This window comes from Syngnathus leptorhynchus, chromosome 16 (genome assembly GCF_054491065.1).
Source record: "Syngnathus leptorhynchus isolate UIUO chromosome 16, UIUO_Slep, whole genome shotgun sequence".
Taxonomy (NCBI): Eukaryota; Metazoa; Chordata; class Actinopteri; order Syngnathiformes; family Syngnathidae; genus Syngnathus; species Syngnathus leptorhynchus.
In genome coordinates this window covers 2592269-2613793 of record NC_141210.1, presented here as the reverse complement: position 1 = coordinate 2613793, position 21525 = coordinate 2592269, and the positions used below count along the sequence as shown (strand labels likewise).

The following is a 21525-nucleotide window of genomic DNA, read 5'->3' as shown; positions in this document are numbered from 1 at the left end:
GGGGAATAGTTTGAAGGCACGTTCTCTCAACCACATGAAATTTGGTAGCGGTCGACTAGTTCGGTTTGACTCATCAAAATAAAGTTTGATCAAACCGCCCAAAAATCTCAAGAAAGTGATGCCTGAGTCGGCCATTTTGTTTTGAGGCAACCATTTTGTATGCTAGCCACATTTGAGTTTTCATCGTCTGTATGTAGGTAAGTGTGAGTGATCATTCGTCAGGAAAGAAAAAGGGACTCCTTGCACCCCCTAGAGGCAGAGCGAGAGTATGCGCTTTCCGGCAGTCCAAGACGTGGAAAGCAGAGTCGTTTTCTTCCTTGACCAGCCGCGCGGCAGCTGCCATCAGCTTCGCGGCCGCCAGCCCTTGGCACCACTTGCAATTAAGTGCGAGCGGAGCGGTCGTCGGCTGACTGACGTGAGCTGGTCCAATTGCATAAAACATCTCAATTAGAGGCCGGCGAAGTCGGTGGCCAATGGTCGTGCGGTAAAAGACGGAGCCTACAGGTCCCCGCTAAGCGAGGCGAGCGATCTGCTCTGCTGGCAGAGACTTTGTTACAAAATGTTGCAATTAGTCATCTGGCGAGCCGGCGTCGGTTCCAGCGCAGTTTTGTAACACGCCGAGTCTCGGAGGGCTTTGCGCTAACTCGCTGAAGCGCGCCGGCAGATTTTTGGCGGCGGTACCGCGACATTTGGTTCATATTTGTAAAGCGGGCTCGACGGCGTTCCTGTGCTAGATTTGACTTTTTACAGTACATCACGTTTGTGATGACGTAATACAGACGAAAAATCATTTGGGATTTTAGAAGCAGCGTTCTCCATTTTGCCGACTGCTTTGACAATTCTGTCTTTTTGTGGAAAGACAAACGCTTTTGTCCATATGTACATTGACTTATAGTCAATAGTCACATCCACGTTTGTACACAAATGCCAAAAGTGGGGCGTTTAATTTCACGTCTACAGGCGAGCGTCGGGCGGGTGCCCAACAACCAGCTGGGATTTAATGCGCCGGCGTGCCGTGGATGTGAAAACTTGCCAAGTTGCACAAAAAAAAAAAAAAAATCCAAAGTGTGAATTAGAGGAGGCAGAGTTTAACATCCAGACGTGCAGCTGGATGTTAAACGTCGGCTGCCAAAAAACTCAAGACTTTTTACTTGAGTCTTTCATCAACTTTTTAAAGCATTCACTCTCAAACCTGTGGCAGATGTACATGAACCATAAAACCCAAATGTACATCAATCCAAAGCTGTTGCCTTCTGAAGGCATAAAAAGCAGGATTGAAGAGAATTTAGCATTCGAAAAGAAGACCAATCTTGAAACACTTTCCATTTTCACTCTTTAGTGTCAAAGCAAATAGTGGGTGGCTATCTGGTGGTTGACTGTGGAATTACACTCAAAACAAATGGGCAAAATAATTTTGAACTGTGGGGAAAAAAAAGGTTTATTTATTTATTTATTTATTTATTTATTATTTATTCAAACCAGGGGTCAAACTAGATTTAAGTTAATGAAGAAACAATCCCCGCCGCCCCCCAACCTGTCCACATGAATGCTGTCGGGTTTTTTTTGGGTGGTGGCAGCAGAGTGGTTGTTTAATCAGCGCCGCTTTTTAATGGCGTGTCAGTGAAAGGCTGAAATACGGCGGCGGGCTACCTGGTGCAAACATTCCGATAAATCCCGTTTGCCTGTCACTCGCTGCCGCCGCCATAAATCAGCGCTTTGGGGGAGGACGCCGCCAAAAATGACTGCTATTAAAATAATGAATGGGACGATGAATTTCTGGCATTCGAGTCGAAACGCGACGAGGGCTGTCGTCAAATATTTGAGGCCTCATAAACGTTTGGGGAAGGGGCCTCCCCTCGTTCCGCTGTTCGGTCGCGTACTTCGTACTTGAAGTGCTCCACGAGGCCTCCTCGAGGCTTTCGTCCCCGAAGACGAGGCGATGTGAGCGAGCTGTGCCTCACTTAAAGTGTCCAAAGCAGAACCAATACACAATAATCAGACCAAGTCAAGCGCAGATAAAGCGAACGCAAGAATAAGCTCGGTGTACGCCATCGATACTAATTAATCGGCAGAAATAAAGTGCTAATTGGCGGCATGGAAGAATCAATGAGCAGAATTAAACCATCAATAAGCACACGTAAAGCGGTAGGAAGATGAAGACAAACAAGTCAATTCAAGTATTCATACAATGCCGCACGCACAATAAACAGGTTTCCATTTTCTTGGAAAACGTTGCCAGGATGTAACGAGTCGACGGTCGCGATAAAAGCGTTTGCTCCCAGTGCTCCTCTGGATGGTTTTATTGTTCTTCAATTTGATGGAGCGGCCTTAAAAAAAAACGGTCTAAAAATGTCGACATTTAACAGCGGGCTCAGAATTGATTTTACGGAAGATCGATTAGCTTTTCATCGCCGTCGCAAGTCATCGGTTGGAGTGCGGAAAATCTTTCTTCGTATGTTTTAAGAAACAAATGTGGAGTTCGCTTTAAAAAGTGATAGAAGCGATGTCAAAGAGATTTCTTCTGATGAAAAGTCAATTTGTGCGTCCTTGGCTTGTTCCCAAAAGCGGCACATACATGTCAGCAGATTCAGTTCAATATCTGTCACGTTTTAGAATCTGATCGACTATCATTGAATAAGTCTCGGAGGAATATCGCTGAAATTTCTTGTTAGCTGATCTTGATCAAAAGTTAATCCGTTCATCCTTCCGCCGCTCATTTGACTTGCAAGGACATTTTGGAACATATTTAGAGAGGAAGTCCATCATATTTGCTGTTTGCTGATTTGGATCCAAAGTTAAGCCGTTCGTCCTTCGGAAGCAGCGCATCAAATTCGGTTGGAAGAATTTTTTTTTCACCTGTTTGAAAACCAGACTGGACCCCCAAGTGGCCATCGTATGTCATAGCCGCCTCCGTTTGACTTTTTTTCCCTCCGTCTGCTAACGATCGAATGGGACCAAATGAAGAGAAGTCAAACCACGTGCTTCTCAAGCCGCCTCGCTAGGAATCAATCCTGACATTTTAATTCCCAACTGACGGAAGCCGATGGGGCCTTCCGAAGGTTGTTAGCGCCCCCGACGAAGACTTTGTTGGCTTTGTTGCTATCCGAGCGGTGCACGTGGTGGCAAGCGTCACCTCGTGTCACCACTTTGGCTTCCGCGCAGCCTTTTAAGCTTGCCGGTCAATATGCTAGCACTAATATATTATTTAGCGCCTGTGGGTTGACGGTGTATGCACACGTGTTTGCTAATCATGTCGAGGCAGATGTCTGGCCCCTCCTTTTTAAGCCGTTCCTCCTGCAAAATTCATCCCGGCCCTTTTTTATTTATCCCCCTTGCTCGACAATTAGTCAATCCCCAATCAAGCGGTGGGAACGGAATTGCTTTTAATTACTTTTGATAAATGACAAATTACTTTGGTGCATGCTGGGTGTTTTTGCGTGTGTGTTTGTATAGCGTTGCGCTTTGCCGAGATGAAATCGATGTTTCGTTGGCTCTCTTAGTCGCGGTTCAGCGGCAGGACTTCTGGGCCGGAGCCAGGCTGCGGACCGCCGACATCCCGAGTCAGCAGAAAAAACCCAAATCACCAGCAGCGTGCACGTGAATGCTGACACATGCGCTATGTTCAGCAACAAGCTCTCTCTCTCTGAAATGCAATGTTTTTCTTTTTTTCAAATTCATAGGTGGAAAATAAATGTCTGATTTTAATGGCTATATTGCCCAGCTCAATAAAATAAAGTCAGACTCACTTTATGATATTTTCAAGTAGCGGACAGCTAGCATCCGATTCTTTCAATTGCTAAGCTAGTGGGCTAATGTTGTTATTAAGTCAACTAAACTAAGGCTGTTTTCAGGCTTCTTCATCCCATCGTGAGGTCGACGCACCAGCAGAGAGTTCAGTGACACAGCCTCAGCCCGACCATCTTTACCTGTACATGGAGACCCCTAGCTGGGCAGGTAGGTCCCCCAAAACCCAAACCCCGCCTTTTGTGTCGCAAAGTGTTGAGAAACAAATCGTGTATGATAAAAATTCCAAAGTGTAACTGGATTTTGTTCTTCAGAATCTATAATTGTGTTTGGATTTTGGTTCGTAACAAATTAAAATATTTTGAGTGAACTTGTGACTGGATTTTAGCCAGTGATCAAACTAAAATTGTTATTTGATAATAATTCATTTTGAGGGAACATAGTTAAATGTAAAAGTGTGACAGATCGTGTTGTCATGTTGCTGCAGTATTTTGTTCGCCAGCGCCCGTCGACAAAACAGAGTCTCACTCGGGTGGCCGCGCTTTCGTAACGGCTGCGCTTCGCCGCCCCCCCGTGTGTGGCCATATTGTCGCTAATGTGCGCCACGCGCCCGCGGGCGCCGCTTCGCCGTCACGGTTCCCCTGCTGCTGCCCGGCCTCGGCGGTGCTGTGGAGCAGGTGGCGGCGAGGTTCTGCCTCCATTTGCTCGCCTTCTCATAGAGAGCGGGTCGCAACGGCCGTTTGGAAGCGGTCTAATTATCTCTTATTGCCGCCATCGCCGCCCTGCCTCCATAATGACGGAGCGGCGCCAGCGCGTGTTGCCGGGAGGCTGCGTTTTGGCCGCCCCCGATGACAATCCTCACGTTTGGTTGGAAGACTTTCGACGAGTTACTTATCATGCTCGATGACTCAAAATTTGAGTGGATCTCAAATTGTGAGTGTGTTTGGGTCAGCACTGACATTTATATCCTGAAAGTTTACTGAGGTCTTGTCTGTCGCCCCGTGCGGCCTTTAATAATCTCGTCTTGCTATCATGTCAACCAACCGGACATAATGGCGCTCCTGCGCCTTTAAGAGCAGCCGTCGATGCAGAGGGAGGCGAAGGAGCGCGGCGGACGATGGGTTGCCCGCCCGCCCGCTCGCTCGCTGGCTGGCGGCGCTGGTGGGAAAGTGCTGACGGCAGGACTTTGCTTCGGAGCATGCCCATTAGAGGGAGCCATAAATCCTGGGCTCTCCGGGCCAGGCTGTGTCAGCAGTCCGCTGAATGAATTGATTTTAAACGCCACCGAGAAGAAAGTGCCAGCCGACCGGCCGGCCGATATTTAATTGTCTCGCTCTCCTTGCCGGAAGCCCGCACGCGCTCGCCGTTGCCGCACTCCGTGTCACCGACATGGTGGCCATCCCTCGGCGACCCCTCGCCTTTGATTTAACAGTACAAATATCAAAGGAGTGCGCCGTCTTTCTTCTCCTCTACTGAAGTAGCTCCAAGTAGCGCCGCCATCCGTTTCGTGTCAACTTTCGATATCAATTCGCCGTCCATTGTTAGCCTGTTGACGTTTGGCAAGGGAACCATTTTACATTTGACTTCCCTTTCAAGAGACCAAACAAAGGTTATTCATTGATTCTGTATTCAATTTATCAATTAGATAATGTTATTCTGCCAAATATCGGAATTGGCATCGGTCTAAAAAACAATCCATATCGTTCAGGTCCTACGTTATTATGTAGACCGTCTTCGTCACTTTGAGGACTTTCAAGTTGAATTGTTCTATGAAATAACAAAAATCGAGTCTCGAGGTGGCAGTGCGACGGATAGCATTTTTTTTTCCCACGGGGTGGCGTCCTCTCCGGCTCATTACACCGTTTAAAGAGGCGTCACTTTGCAATCACCCGCCACGCTTCGGCCAACGGGGATCATACATCAACTTGAATGGCGGCCCCGCCCCTCTTTTTTACTTTTTGAGGGGGGGAGGGGTCACTATTAATAATAACCCCCGCCCCCCCGGCCCAACACGTTCAAAGTCGTTAATATGAGAGTCAACTTTGCCTCCACTTGACTCGCGTGTCTTATTTGTCGGGCGTCAAGTCACGTGTGATAAACGGTCTTCAACTTGTCGCGGGAACACCTCGACGAGCCGCCACCGCTGCCGCCCGAGTAATTATTCTTTTTTTTCCAACCTTTTCTTTCTCCAATCACACTTGATGGATTGAGTGGAAGGAGGCGATCATCTGGCGCTTAGCGGGCTCACTGAGCATACTTGCCCCCCCATCACTCCCCCCCCCCCCCCTCCCAACCTACAACACGCCCCCCTCCGGCTGATTAATGATATCTGCTGCGAGTCACCAAAAGCGGAAATTAAGTATTTCTCTTTAAATGTAACATTTGTCTCCTTTGCCGCTGTCGAGGAAGGCATTTGTCAAAATCCTCCGGCTTTGGTCGTGCGCCGGATTTCCTTTGGGATCGCGGCGGGAATTACTCCCTACTTTGGCATTAATGGCATTCCGTGTTCCCCTTTTATGTCTTGAATCCACTCACCGCCCTTTCACCCGCGCCGCATACTCGGAATAATGAAGTAGTCGCTCGGGGAGCGCGGGGGAATCAAAGCGGGCCCGAAAACAGCCGGCCGGCTCAAGCCCACTTTTGCCCTCATTTGCTTGCTACCCGAGTTCCGGTACTTTTGGCTGTTGGTCCACAATGTTTACTGACCCTTGTGCAATCGAGCTGCACCAAGGGTGCTTCTCCAAACCCCCCCATTGGTGGGATGCCGCCAACAGGCCCGACCGGCCCTGACAAACGCTCAATATTCCGCAATGTAGAAAATGAGCCGACTTGGCAGAAACAAAGCAATAGTGACGGATATTTTACGTGACGCTTTGTCGCTTTGCCATGCCGGCTGCATGATGTCCGCGGTCGGGGTCGCTCAGACGTCTCAAATAAACGCGCAAATCACAATGGCGACGTGGCCCTGCACCCCCCCCAGGGACCCTCATCCAAGCGGGCTTGTACTTTTTCCCATCAATGGAAATCTAATTGCGTGAAAAGCGATCAATGGCTGCTAAATTGGTTTTGTGTCGGGGCGCGCTCGGAATAAAATCTGCGAGCTCTTAACGCACGCTGCGTTTGCATCCTAAATCACGGTAATATTTCGAGCGGGGTCGGCCCGCGGGGGTTTTAACTTTGCCGGTGTCGAGCGGGGAGGCGCACCGTCACGCCGCTAATAAAAATCACAGCCTTTAATTGTTTTTCCAAACTCATAAATCGCCCCGCTTTAACGGGTTAATAAGCAGACGCGGCGAGGACGTCAGGGAGCCTGCGATCGGTCGGGCTGCTACAGTGGTGCGCGAAAAATGGTGGGGGTGCGCCAGCTCTATGTTGCCGCCACCGCTGATAACCCTCCAGTGATCTGATAGCGCTAATCCCCTCTAATCCCTAATACACTCTTTAGCATGCTGCTAACTGACAGTGGTCGATGCTGCCGCTGCGCTTCTACCGCACATATCAGGAACGTCGCCTGCCTTTCAAGCCTCAGTTGGGATTTTGTATAAGGTTTCAAATTCAGGTTCCACACAAGTGTTTGGCTCTTTTGATGTCTGAGTTAGCATGACGCTAAATGCCGCAGCGCTAACGCCAAGTTGCTATTTCTTCAGTTCACAGAGCAGGGTTAGCATCCTGCTAAGTCACATCAGTCTTTCATCTCCTGTTGAATGATTTTTATTTATTTTATATAAACTCCTGACCCCTCCCCCCCACACACAATTTGTCTTTCCCGCCCGGCAATGTCTGATGCCGTCGCCCCGCCTTCCCCGACGAAGACGAGGGAAAGTTCATTGACATCAGGGCGACGTTCCCGGGGAACATTCCTCAACGTCTTATCTTTCGGGATCGGTGCCGACAGAAGCTCGGCCCGGCTTGTATTTCTGTCCCATTGTAATTGCGTTGTAATTGATCCGGCGCAGTAAGTTTGCCGAGCTCTTCCACGGCCGCCTTTTGCGACTCTTATCTGCAAGATGCCTGCGGGACTTTGTCGCCGTAAGCAAAAGCCAACAAAAGCTTCAACGGCAACAAAAGGAGGATGAGAGAGTGAGCGCGTCAAGGACGGAACAGAAAGTGCTAACTCGCTTGTCAGGTTTTTACGCTCTTAACTGAGACATATCCAACGTTAGTTTGAAACAACACAAAAAATGTGAACCATAAATTTGTGACCCGTATGCCAAATTAACAACTTCAAACATTTAGACAAAAACAAGTATAGTTTCAGAAAACAAATTAAATATTTATGTAAAATGACATATTCCTGAAAAAAAGTGTAATTCTGGGGGTAAAAGTTTTATGCTTCAGACAAAAAAGTTGAATATTTTTTTCCGTCGCTAATCACTAGCTGCTAATAGTTGAGGTGGTGGGTGGGGGGTGTAGGAAGCGGCCGAATGCGCGTTCGGGTCGCTACAACGCCGTCGCCCGCTCGGTCCTGCACCGCCATGCGCGCTTTCCCCTCATTTGTCATCCTGACAGCGGCTACTTTTTTTTCCAAGAGGTAGAAAAATGGCAGAGTCAGCTCTTCCTCGGCTCACAAAGTACGCAAAGAAGTGTGTGTGTGTGGGGGGGAGCTTTCTCGGCTATTGTGACAAAGTGAAGCTTGTCATTTGTTGTTACACGAGCCCTCCATATTTGTTTGGGGTTAGAGACCAAGCAAAAGTGCACACAATTCTTTTATTGACAGATTAAAAAGTTTAAAAAAAAAACGTTTGTCATATTATAAAAAATAAGGCGGCTCGGTGGAGCACTGGGTAGCACGTCCACTTCACAGTTAGGAGGGTGCGGGTTCGATTCCATCTCCGGCCCTCCCTGTGTGGAGTGTGCATGTTCTCCCCGGGCCCGCGTGGGTTTTCTCCGGGCACTCCGGTTTCCTCCCACATCCCCAAAAACATGCTTGGTAGGCCGATTGAGCACTCCAAATTGTCCCTAGGTGTGAGTGCGAGTGCAAATGGTTGTTTGTTTCTGTGTGGCCTGCGATTGGCTGGCAACCGGTTCAGGGTGTCCCCCGCCTACCGCCCAATGACGGCTGGGATAGACACCCGCGACCCTCATGGGGACTAAGCGGTTCAGAAAATGGATGGATGGATATTTATAAAAATACATTACTCATGAAAAGTTTTAAATTTCCAGGAAATAAACTTCTGTACTTCTATTTGTTCTATTTCATCAAATATGTCCAGTTAAGTATTTCATATTTTTTGGTCGTTTTTGAATGAAGTTGAGCGCTGGCGGGCGGATGCGTTTGAGAGTCCGGCAACACCTGGGAGTCCAATTATGCGCTGGGAAGAGCCGAGCGGGCACTACTCTTGACATTTACCTGCGCCGCCGCTGCGGCTAACACGCCTGCTAAATGGCATCAATAGATATGGCAACGGCGATGCGTATAGATCGCCGGGCGCTACATGCCTGACATTATGATCCTTCTCCCGGAGAGTCCGTGATAAACACGCGGGGGGTTGTGTTAGCCTCGCTTGTGCACGTGTGTGTGTGCGAGTGTGTGTATGCGAGTGTGTATGTCAAGGCAGGTTACAAATGAGTTTGTTTGTGCCGTGGCCTTTGGTGCCCCGGGCGATGTGTGTTGTGTGGGTGGCGCCTGCTAAATGTGAGCCACACCGTGTGCATTTGCGTGTGTGTGTGTGTGTGTGTGTGTGTGTGTGTGTGTGTGTGTATGAGCCACTACCATTTCCGATTTTTCTTCAAAGTCAAGACTAATGTGATGAAAGTCACGTTGAGGTCAACCAGTGGCTGATGATGTCATGGTGTTTTTTTGCAGCACTGCGAGAAGTAGAGAAGGCGAACTCCATTTTTGTCAGATTGTCAGAGAGTGACTTCAAGTTTTATGACTGCAATAAAATATGAGGGAGAGAGGGGGGTGTATCTCGGTGGTTCGGACGCCAATGAGGATTCCTGGATACAGAAATCGAGCAATAGTGGTCTAAGTCTGCCAAATGCCTTCAAATTTCACAAAAGGTGTTTTAGTGTCCTTTCAATGTGTGACCGTCGGGCTGCTGTGTACGAACGAACGGCGGAGGTCAAGCAGGTGACCTATCGGTGAAAGTGTCTCGTGTGCCAATAAGCGTCCGGCGGTATTCATCAGGAATGGCGGCAGTGGTGCGGAGAGGCTCAATGTTTTAAAGGGCAGCGGGGATAGAGCTTCGACGCCGTGAAATGGCATCCCCACGTCGGAACGCCATACATCCTCGCTCATCCGTTTTGGACTTGTTTCCCAATTGGTGTAAATCGACAGTTCTCCTTCTTTGATCTTGAAAGAGGTCCTTGGACCGTCGCTCCACACAAATCCGTTTATTTTATTTTTTGGCAACCAGTAAGGAGCAGCTGCAGCCTATGGTGATCTCACATTTCTTCGCCGTTTGCCGACCTTGTTTTGTTCCATTTTTATGATTATTTTTGAGGTTACTGCTGTCGAGATCGGTTGCGGCCGAGCAGATGTTCTCCATCTTCTGTGCCCCTTCTTGCTGGAAAACAACAGCAGCAAGCAATAAGCCAGATGCGGAGCCGGATGGATTTGGCATTGATCTACGCGGGCGTCCACTATTGAACGTATCGGTGGCCTGGGTGAAATCCATCCAAGGCGAATCCAATACGCCGCAATTATTGCTCTCTAAATAGCCCGGCTGAATACTCGCCAAGCTAACTGCGCGTCTGCGTCGCCCAAAGGCGGGCGGGTTCCATCGACGCGTCTTTCCCACGTGCCGCTCGGTTGCCAGGTGACGGACACTCGACCTTGGCGGCGCCATTCAATGCTCGCCGCCATCCGAAGTTGATTCGTCATCTCAAAGCACTTTTTGGAGGAAGACTTCAAACATGGCATTGTCAAACTTGAACACAGTTGAACTGCATTTTCCACAAACAGGTGGCTAAAGGAGAGCCGCGGTCGTAGCCGTTTATCAAACGGTAAAATGCAAGCAAAATGGATACGCCCAATCTCATCAAGCTCCGCCTCTCAAAGGCACGACGATATTATGTTTAATATTTCCTAGGGTTCTGTGCGGCTTATTAAGACTTAAACGACACCACATATGGCATGTTGCACTTGCGTGTGGTTTATTATCGTTTAAATGGCATCGCTTTTGGGGGGCGTGGCATATTAAGGTGACATGTTAAGGTTACGTGTGGCATACTAATGCCGCATGTGGCATAATTAGGGGCATATTAATGCATGATGTGCTACAGTATATGAAGCTTACATATTAAAGTCACGTGTGGCTTATTAAGGTTTAAATGCCAAACGGTACCACTTTGGGGGCCCGGCATATTAAGGTTCAAGGTTCCGCTATAGTTTGCCACTTTACATTTGCGCTCAATGTCAGACATTTGCATTGAAGCCCAGCCAGGACCTCGTCTGATTCGGGACACCGACTCCCCCTCACTAAACGGCCCTCCGGGAGTCTTGGAGTACGCACCCGGCGGGCCGGTCCGCTAAATTGAGGAAAAGGCGCTGGAGGATTAGCATACGCAGATTGTCAGAGGCAAATGAATGACAAGACTTTCATCTGGAGGCCTGTCGACCTCGCTTAGCAGCGACACGCTTCAAAGTCCGCCGGGGTCGCCCGCGGGACGAGTTGGAGGGCGGGGCAGAAAGATGACTTAATCAAGATCCGATCGCAACGTCGTCAAAGAGAAAACAAGCTACGAGTAGGCGGAAAGGGTTGCTATTTATTGTCAAGGTAGGGTTTCAAGTTTGGGGATTTGAAGCTTAGCTTTGGGTTCCAAGTCAGAATTAAAATTTGGTTTTCAAGCCAAGGTTTTGGTTTGGAGCAAAATTGCAAAATTTAGCACTTTTGTAGTAAATGACTTTTTCCTTGATGGAGGTCACACAGGAATGAGACACATTAATAACGTCAGTCGGAATGTGCGGCCAACAAGATTTTCATCAACCGGCGAGTTGACGGCACATCGAATTTCTTGCCGTGAATTTGCGCCACTCATTAAGAGTCAAAAGAGCGAACGTTCACAACAGGAAAGTCCAACAATCATCCTGTCCCGCCTCCCCAAAAATCAATCAAAAGTCTAACAACGTCTCCATTCGCCGCTAATGAAATCATCTGCGAGGTATTTTAATTGTGATGAGACGACATTTGTTAACGCCGTGACCTCCAACATCTCCCGTCTCCGCCCCCGTTCCTCATCTGGGAGCCCTGACTCAACGGAATTCCGCCCAAATGGGCGGCGTTCATCAAATTCCTCCATCGACGTGACGAGCGTGGTCGCGATTAGGAAAGGCTGGCGCCGCGGCACCGCACGCTCAGCAGATGGCCCCAGATTACGGCCACCCTATTAAGGTTATCTGTGACGTGTCAAAGCCGACTGCAGCATATTCAAGTCTGGGCTGGCACATTAGCTAATGTATGCGAGACTTATTAAAGGTCGTGCCCGGCCGATCACATGACGTACCGGGTATATATTGTAGATGCATAAACATAATTGCATAAACCAATATGTATACATGTATATTAGGGTTCTTAGGTATTCAGTTTCCAAATGGAGTCGCCAACTTTTGGGTCCTCCATCCTGGTCCTTTTGGGTTAAGAGTCAAACGGTGCTGGCTGAAATAACAGATTAACATATGGCTGCCATGATGGAAAGTGTGCTGCCTTTCAGCACCTCAGACTTTTCTTTAGCGAGACGGTTGCGGAGGTGAAAGGATGCTTTCTTCATTGTTGTCGTCGTCCTCGCGCTTCAGGCAAGGCCGCCGCCGTGGCCCATTAAGAGAGCGAAAGGGGGCGTCGTCCTTGAAGACCGCAGCTCACGGCACTTGACATCAACAGGATGTTCATCATTTTTCACAAAACGCGAACCGCTGTTAAGCATCCCCAACCCGAAGTACACATCCTTGGTCTTCACCTTAACCTTCCCACATCTTAAATTAAGAAAGAAAAAAAAAAGATGAACTCGACTCCAATGTCACTTACACCGGGTTTGTTACCTCACGAGCAATCGGAACCGCGACACACTTTTGTGTCAGACAGGTGATGTTGTGGGGTTGTGGTATTGTGCAATCCCTACCGGTGCTGCCCCTTGTGGCTTGTCACTGCAAGACACGTTCATAATTTAACCCCTGCTACATACATGTACTAGGCGACGAGGCGAACCAGCCATCTTTAGCAAGATATTTGAGACATTCTTGGCAAAACTCTAAGAAATTGGCATTGTTTGGGCAACAATGCGGAAAGGTTTGGGATAGAGCCTTCATAATTCAACGCGTTTACGGAACGCCGAGCGTGTCGAGTAGGGCACGTCCACGTGCGCCCGCCATGAATAATACATGCGGGGTTACGCCAGCGACGACGCTACGGCGGCTCAGTGGTGGCGCGCATAAGCAAGAGTAAATGTCCTGACATTTCCAATATCCAGCCGGCCCCAAATGTGCTGAATGCACACAAGCGCTCGCTCAAGAGGCTCTTAACGGTGGCGGCGGCAGGCGGGTGGGGACAGTTGTGTGTGTGTGTGTGTGGAGGGGGGGGGCATTGTAAAGGTGCCTCTAATTATTGTTGGTCCTCACTTGATGGATGCGTTTGGGTGATCATTTTATTTGAATGCTTTTACATATACCTCAACTGGTCCAAATTTGAGGAAAATTAGGGTGCCTGGATGTCAATTATGAAATTGTTGCTAGCTATTAAGCTAGCCAAAAGTTGTGGCAGTTTGCTGTCTGGCGGGAGCCGTGCGAAATGGGTGGGCGACGTGCCCCTTGCCATCCCATAATGAGGCGCACACGCACATACGGAATTAAAACAACATGTATGTTGTGGGACTTTGAGGCGGCTGTAATTTGGTCGGAGCAGCGCCTCCCGTCAATAAAGTGTCAGCGTCGGAATCCCCCAACCAAATCGGTCAGAACCCGGAGGATGGCGGTGGCTAATATGAAGCCCGGCCCGAGGGGATGGCGCTCGCTGACACTTGACAGAGGGGCGGGCCCGCCGTTTCACCCACCGCAAATTTATGACGGCCAGAATGTGCGTCCGGGGACCCGAATGGGGCGGCTGACGGACGGCGTCACTGGCTTCAGGTGCAGCGGGATTTATGAGCGTTGTCCCCGTTTCACTCTCTCCTCACACGACAGGTCACTTCATCAAAGGAATCCTTTTAACGCACATGCCAAATATGATTTCACTACATTATTTTAAAGCCAGTCGGATTTACGAGCTACGACGGCGCTAATTAACGTAACGCTCGGTGGCGGGAAAAACGTGGGACATTTGGCTCATCTTCATTTTGGGTGCCTAGTCAGCATTTCCTGGCAGCGAGTCGAGCTGGAATGTCGTCGATGAACAGAAGCGCTCATACTTCCTGTCTCTGAGAGGCTGCTTTGCTCTGATTGGATAAAATCATCCATGATTATGATTCACCCTGAAAATGGAACCAGCAAAGAAACGGAAAGTTTCTACAAATGCTATTCATAGCCATGCACTTTTTTTTTCCCTACGGTAATGTAGGGGGGAAAAAAGTTAGCTAGCAGTCATTTCAAAGTTGAACATCGTCCATACGATTCAAATGTTAATATTTTAATGGTAATGTTCCACATTTCCAAACACATTAAAAGTGGTGGCGAGTTCACAGCGCGTTAAACACCAACAGCCTGAGCATGTTTGCGTTAATTAGCCACTAAGCCTTCGAGCGGGCTCGTCGTAGGCCCGTCGAAGCCAGCGTGTATATTTTTCTTTTTTAGCGCGTATGTAGCCCATCTAGAGAGAGAGCGAGCGACCTTCTAAGAGAAACATTTGCACAGATTTGGCGAGTCAGACAAATGAGACGGCGAGTAGCTGCACTGCTGTAAAAGACAGAGAAAATTCACACTGGTATTGATCTTACTTAATTAGATTCCTATCCGCTCTCCGGGGACCCGCGTCACGGCAACGCATTTCACGCACACGCACTGGAGAGCGAGCGAGCGAGCAAGAGAATATGAACTGAATTAATATCATTTCAAAGCCCGGCGTACAAAATGTGATTTGATTATCGGGAATATTTTTCATGTCTAATTACTCGTTCCCTTCGCCGCCGTAAAGTTTTCTTAACTTTGTTTTCGGCAAATCCTGATGAAAGAACTAATGGCCGAGCGACTCTTTGCACGCGCACCTCTCAGTGCAGTAATTCAATTTGGGACGTTAGGGAGATTAAAAAAAGAACAACAACAAAAAAATAGGTGAGGTTTGAAAGGTGCGATATTGTTTGCGCTCTTGCCGACGCTAAATGAATTTGCTCATTGGAATGCTAATTGGCAGCAATTTAATTTCATTCGGCTGCAAATTGCAAATCGGAACGGCAGCGGAGGGAAGTTCATGGCTGATTGTTGTGGCTGAGGATGAGGCGTTTGCATTTGATGCAACTTCATTGGTCGAATTGCTGATTTGGACGCATTTGATTGGCGAGACTTGACGCGAAATGTACAACATTGTTTTTTGCTCATTTTTAGACTAGTCTAGTTTTGTAATTTTCTATATTTTTGTCGAGTATTTTGAGCATTGTGGATTTGACTCATGTTAGTGTGTGAAGCGTAGCTAATGTTTTGATAGCCACCGCTCTCGTTAGCAAACAACACATGTACGCAAAATTTGCTCGGATGGTGTCTTAATGGCAGTCAAGCTCGGTTGCAAGTTAGCAATCGATGATGTCATTAAGAAGTCAGCCTCCAAGTCTCAGGGATGTAAATTTTGTTGCTTCATTTGAATCAACAGATGAGAAAATGGGATTATTCATTGCTAAAGCAGAGACACGTTAGCTAACATCGGAGGAGCGGACAAAGTTGTGACATCACACTGTTACTTTTTTATTATTTGTTATTGGTGGTAGCTGTTGTTGGTAGTTGCTAGCATTTGATTGGATAGCTAGCTCATTTTAATAGCTACTACGGTGCCATTTTTGGGTCTCACTAAATTGATATCATTTGCTAGCTGGACTGTTGACTGTTAGCATTTGAACACACCTTTGGTAAAAAAAAATTCTATCAGCGCGAGCTGGAATTTGCAAGAATGGCAAACTCCTGGCAGGAGAATTAACGGCTGGAGAATTAACGGCCTTTAAAAGGTCGCGTTGATTAAAACCACGTCTGGGGCGTCCGACGGCGTGATCCGTGTAGGGGGTCAGCCAAACGTGTGAAATACGGCGATGTTATTCTGATGCGAGGGACATTTGAGTAACGCGTTGATAATTCTTCTTGTGTAACACCCCTTTCTCACGGATCCCCTCGCATTTCATCGTACGAACTCCGGAAAATACCCGGGCCGCATCCCCCCCCTCCCTTCTCGCCGTCTCAGCCTTCTTCCTGATCAACCCCCGGCTGCCTACGGGTTTCTCCCGGCGCGGGGGCTATAATTGTTGCCGTAAATCGTGGCGCACCCCCGCGCCCCCGTCTTAAGCGGCCATTACGCACGCTTCACTTCGGCCCTTGTTGATTGCAAGTGTCAAGAGGGGCGGATTTATGCACTCTGGCTGGGTGAGACGCAGCCAGCCACGCGAGGAAACAGGGACGGAGGGGACGGGGGCGGGGGTGATTACTGGGAGGGGGGTGAGGGGGGTCAGGTGGCGGAAAGGAAGATGGAAGTGAGAGGAGTCGCTTTTGCTTTTTCATGTGGAGTTTACAAATAGTTGGCAGGACCTTGCAGAAAATCTGCTGTTCATTTGTCTGTGCCTTTCAAGCAGATAAAACCTTTACTGCCATATTGGCTCAAATGTTTTTAGGTCTTTCTAGCATTTGCGTATTTCCTGACAAATACTTGAGTGATTTTTATGTATTTTTTGCCAAATATTTTGGGCTAACTTACGTGTGATTTCTTGACATAGCAAATGACTTTTTTTTTATGCTATTGCGGTAGCGTGTTTACGGATGCAATCAATGATGTCGTTAATAATTCAGTCTCCAAGTCACATGAATGCAAATGTTGTTTGATCATTCAGATAAACAGAGAAAAAAAAAGTGTAAATATTTATTAGCCGAGCTGGAGTGCTGTTGCAGAATGTACATTGATAATATACATTCATGTAAGATGATGAAATACATTTTTGATATGTGACGATGTGCTTGAGCTTGACTGATGAATTTATTTCCTGAACTGATGAAAATGAAGGTTAATCTATACGCGGCGTACGCAAATAAACGGATGATTGGCGGCGACATCAGAGCGGTGCGGAAATTCTGTTCCGTCTCTCTCATCGATATTTCCTTGGCTCCTTCATTCCATTACGTCGTTGGGAATTTTTGATTCGCCGAGCCGCGCTCGGAAAAACGCAATCAGGGCCGCCATCCATTTTGGGACTTCAATAAGCTGACGGCCATTAGAAGCCTGCAAACACAAAACGTACAAACACAGAGCGCAGTAAGCGGATAACAAAGTAGCAAGAGAAATGGAAAGAACACAAATCCTCCAAAGTGTTTTACAAGAAACAGATAGAAACAGAAAAGTAGAAAAGGCAAACAGTAGACACAGAAACTGTCACAAAGGCAGCAGGAAAGAAATAGAAAGAGAAATAACTGAAACTGTAGAAAACCAGAAACAAACAGAGAGAATTCTCCACTTGAGAAGGTCACAAACAGAAGACACAAACTGTCAAAAAGGCAGCAGGCATAAAGTAGAAAGAGAAATCACTGAAACTGTAGAAACAGAAAAAACTGAAACAGAGAGTGAATTCTCCACCTGAGAAGCTCGAACTCTCACCCCGTCAACAAAACATTTAAACAAAAGATCACAGTTGCAAAGTAAGCGGAAGGGACGTGACATCGGGCCGTCGAAATATCGAAAATGACGTGGTCCCGACTCCGATTCATTAAGCTAAGTGTAGACACGCGTCAGAGGCATCTGATAACGAGGTTAGCCGTTACCTTAAGCGGCCAAGACGCGTGCTTGACAGGACGCCGCCCAAGATTAGCCGACAGGGGGCGGGCCTCCGGCACCGACCCACGAATAAATGAATGAATGAATGACAAATATGCAAGGATGAACACATGAAGGGAAGAATGGCAACAAACTATTTTCCCCCTATTTAATTTGTTTTAGTTTTGTCATTTATTTTGATTGTTTGAAATGTCTTTTGATATTTCTTTCACTTTTTCTTAATTATTATTTCCCCCAATTTTTTTTTCATATTTCCTTTTCTTTTTTCCTCCCTTTTCGTATTATTTTTCCCTTCTTACATTGGTGTAATTTTTCCAAGTAGGTTCCCTCAAGATCCACTGTGGCCAGCGCTTGACAGCATTGTCGGTTTTGTGATACGTAGCGCATTTGTAGCATAGCGTTGCCTGATCTTCCACTACGATAACGTCCATGAGAAAAATGCTAATGTCAAGCCTCTCCCGCGACACTTCACTATATCCAATGTGTCGGGAGATAAGTAAACTTTTGCCAGTATCTGGAAGGGCACGCGGCTATCAGCTCCCTTTTCAGCTGTTAAAGAAAACACCTAAAAACTGGCAGTTACTTCCGACTTGTTTTGGTATCCTTGAACGATGCGCGGCGGCTAAATTGTCTGCGCAAGCGGCTAATGCGCGTAATGGAATTGCGAGTCGCCCCGCGTCGCAAATAAATAATTTAATGCAAATCCCACATCGCGCCTCCCGCCAATTAAGCTAACCTGTTTTAGCCGTAAGTGATTCTATTACATTAGCGTGGCGCGGCGCTGACTGCATTAGGGAGGCTTTAATCAGTCGCTAATCAAATTAGCGCCGCAGACAGACGGCCGGGAAGTGGCGCGCTTTACGCAAAGCACCTTGCCGCCTCACCTGCGCCAGGCTCCCCTCCGAGACGTCGCCTTGAAAAATTTCAACTTTTACCCATCGTTGATCAGCCTGTGCCTTTCACGCACAACTCGGAGGGCAGACGCAATATTTCTCTGACTGTGTACAGAATACCACTTTCAGGTAATTAGACGAAAAAGCTTCTGCAGTGATGGATAGAAAAGTACTCGAGGGACAAACATTTACCATCAAGACCATCTGAGGTTTTCCCGGACTGAATGCAACCCCAAAAGCAGTATGGTACACTTTTTCCCCCCTCCGTATTATTGAACTCATTCATTACCAGTACAACGTAAGATTTGACGTCTATTCTCGTCAATGGCAGTGAATGAGTCAGGGTGTCAACCAAACCTCAGTAACCTTTAACGTGATAGATGACGTCTATTCACGTCGATGGCAGTGAATGAGTTAAGGTGTCAACCAAACCTCAGTAACTTTAAATGTATTTTTTTCTTTAATGAGTAGAAAATGTCACTTTATTTGGCTCACATTAGCGGTAGCTTAGCATTCAAGGTCTCAAGTAAGCCTCTCCTCTACCCAAAGAAATCAAACAAACTTGCTGAATTTCTTCTTTAATCACAGCAAACATATCCCTTCAATGTTGACCCAGCCTCAGTTACGATTTTGATATCCTTTAATTATAGAAGAACGTTTCAGCTTTTTTTCTGGCTAGCAGCTAACGGTAGTTGTAGCTTAGCATTATTAACATGCTCACACTGATATGAGTGCTCTAAATGTGCTCTCGTTGAAACACTTTTCAAGTTATCTTCGTTTTGAAGCTGTTGAAAGTAAAGTCCAGATCATATCTGCCGGCCGTTCTCCACCAAGTAAGAAGAAATTGTGCCTTTGCCTCGTTGCCTTTGGAACATGATAAGAAGAAGCAAGCGGGTGAGCGACATGTCCACTTCTGCAGCGCTCGCTCGCTTACCGATAAGAATCCATCTCTGATTAAGGGCTTGCTATGCCAAGGTTTATATTTGGCTTTTGCACATTCAATTTGCTTGGCGGTTAATAGCGACTCCTTCACCCGCTAACACAGACGCTGGTGGCGGGCCAGACGGCTTTTTTTTCCCCCTTTCATCTTAAGGCTAATATAAATCAATACGTTATAAATGTGACGCTCGTCATTGTGTCAACGAGCTGAAATCCCCCCAGACTGACTTTTTTAAACATAGTGTTTAAAGGGCTGTTTTGCTATATTTGCTTTATTTATAAGGCGCACACAGACAAGCCACATGCTGCTTCACCAAGTCAAAAGATGACTGCCTACGTTTCCATGGCAACTGTTGACTTTTGCTGTGCTGTTGTTGCTTCACCAGCAGCAACACCCAAACCTGAGTGGTGTTGGCTTTTTATTGGGGCGCGTGGCGAGAGTCAATGGAGCTGTTTTCAATTAGTTTTGCGAGTGCTTATCCCATTAAAGCTAATGACTTATTGATTTAACGACAGTGGCGCTTTTGCTGTGAAACGTGCCGCCATTATGACTCTCCTGACTCTCACCGTGACCGATGGCCTCCAGTTTTTTTGTTGTTTTTTTTACCTCCCGCCGCCCTCGGTCGTGCCTGGGTGAGTGGACAGGCTTGTAGGTTTTGACACTGCAGCCGTTCGAGACGGCACTTCTGTCCCCCAAGTCAAGTTGAACAGAAATTTGAATTCTATTCAGTGTCTTCATTTGCAGGTTACTATTATCAATTCAATATCATATGCCAGTTTCTAATACATAATTTCATAAATACAAAAAAAGCAAATACATTGATACGTTTTGGAAATCATTGAAAATGTGATAATAACCATAGAGCAGCAAAAAGCGCTGTTCCAATTATGAAAGGAGCACCAATTCAAGGTTCATGACCCTTGTTTGACCTTTCACCACTAACAGCGGTAAACGTACACTTAAAACATTGTCAGTGCAGTTAAATCTTTTCTTATGGTGGCACTTTGATTCAATTTTACGTGCCGTCCGGTGCGAACGCTTGTAAATGTGCCCAAAGGTGAAATCCGAGGTGGTCGCAGGACTTGCCGTCGTACACGCCGGCATCGCCTTCGCCGCACTACACTCGTCACTTCTTATCGCTAATTGAGCTCAATGACCAGCAGCTATTTGACTCTGCCGCCTCTTCCTCGTTCCCTCATTTCCTCCCCGCTGGAAGATCCTTCCATGCTGACGACGGCGCTTTCTCGTAATGAGGCGAGCGATAAGGCGGCCGCCGACCTTGATCATCTTCCTTTTTTTTTTTTTTTTTTTGCTCCATGCCTTCTCCAATTTCCCTCGCACATTTATCTCAGCCAAACGTAAGCTAGGTGAGCCGGGCCAGGTCGGGGCGGACTGCGGGCGCATCTTGATAGCGATGACCGCGTCGCTGCTTCTGCTCATGCTTTATCAAACAGGAAGTAGGAAATAAGTGCTTGAATTCATCATTAGTGCACAAGCTGAACAATAGATGCCTTCATTCCTCTCTGTAGGAAAGCGGGATAAAAACCTCCAATAAATGTGCCTGTTGGATAAAAAAAAGTTATGATTAAAAAGAAATCTACACACCCCTGGTCAGAAGTCTTGCAGGGCAAAAGGTGTGTGTGTGTGTTTGTGTGTGTGTGTGTGTGTGTGTGTGTGTGTGTGTGTGTGTGTGTGTGTGTGTGTGTGTGTGTGTGTGTTCATTTAATCACAATGAAGTTATAATGAAGACGCCTGACCTTTACTTTTAATTTTATGGGAGGTAGCTTGGATGCTAATGTACTTGCAATGTAGGGTCGTTTGATAGTTTGATAGGCTGATTGGAGGCGGAGCATTTGGATGTCCGGAGGTCGGAGGACAAACAATTTCGGGTGTGTGTTGATCATCGAGATTGTTTGTTGGTGGACGTTCGATTTAGGTTGAGCATTGAGGTGGCGATGCCTGCTGAGAGGATACTCGGCGGACTTGATGACTTTTTATTAACCTTTCACTGTGTTGACATTTTACCACTACTTCACCGGCCTTCTTATTTCCACTTTCAAAA

The 21525-nt window shown here is 47.2% G+C and overlaps 1 protein-coding gene across 1 annotated transcript in view; it reads left to right on the top strand.

The window, feature by feature from the left end:
- Positions 1-21525, top strand: part of LOC147044030 (RNA binding protein fox-1 homolog 3-like) — a 154816-nt gene that overhangs the window by 56763 nt on the left and 76528 nt on the right. Inside the window, exon 3 of the mRNA XM_085934328.1 lies at positions 3852-3954. Coding sequence (XP_085790454.1) covers positions 3933-3954 — 22 coding nt within the window. The 5' untranslated portion in view covers positions 3852-3932. The remainder of the gene's footprint in view (positions 1-3851; positions 3955-21525) is intronic.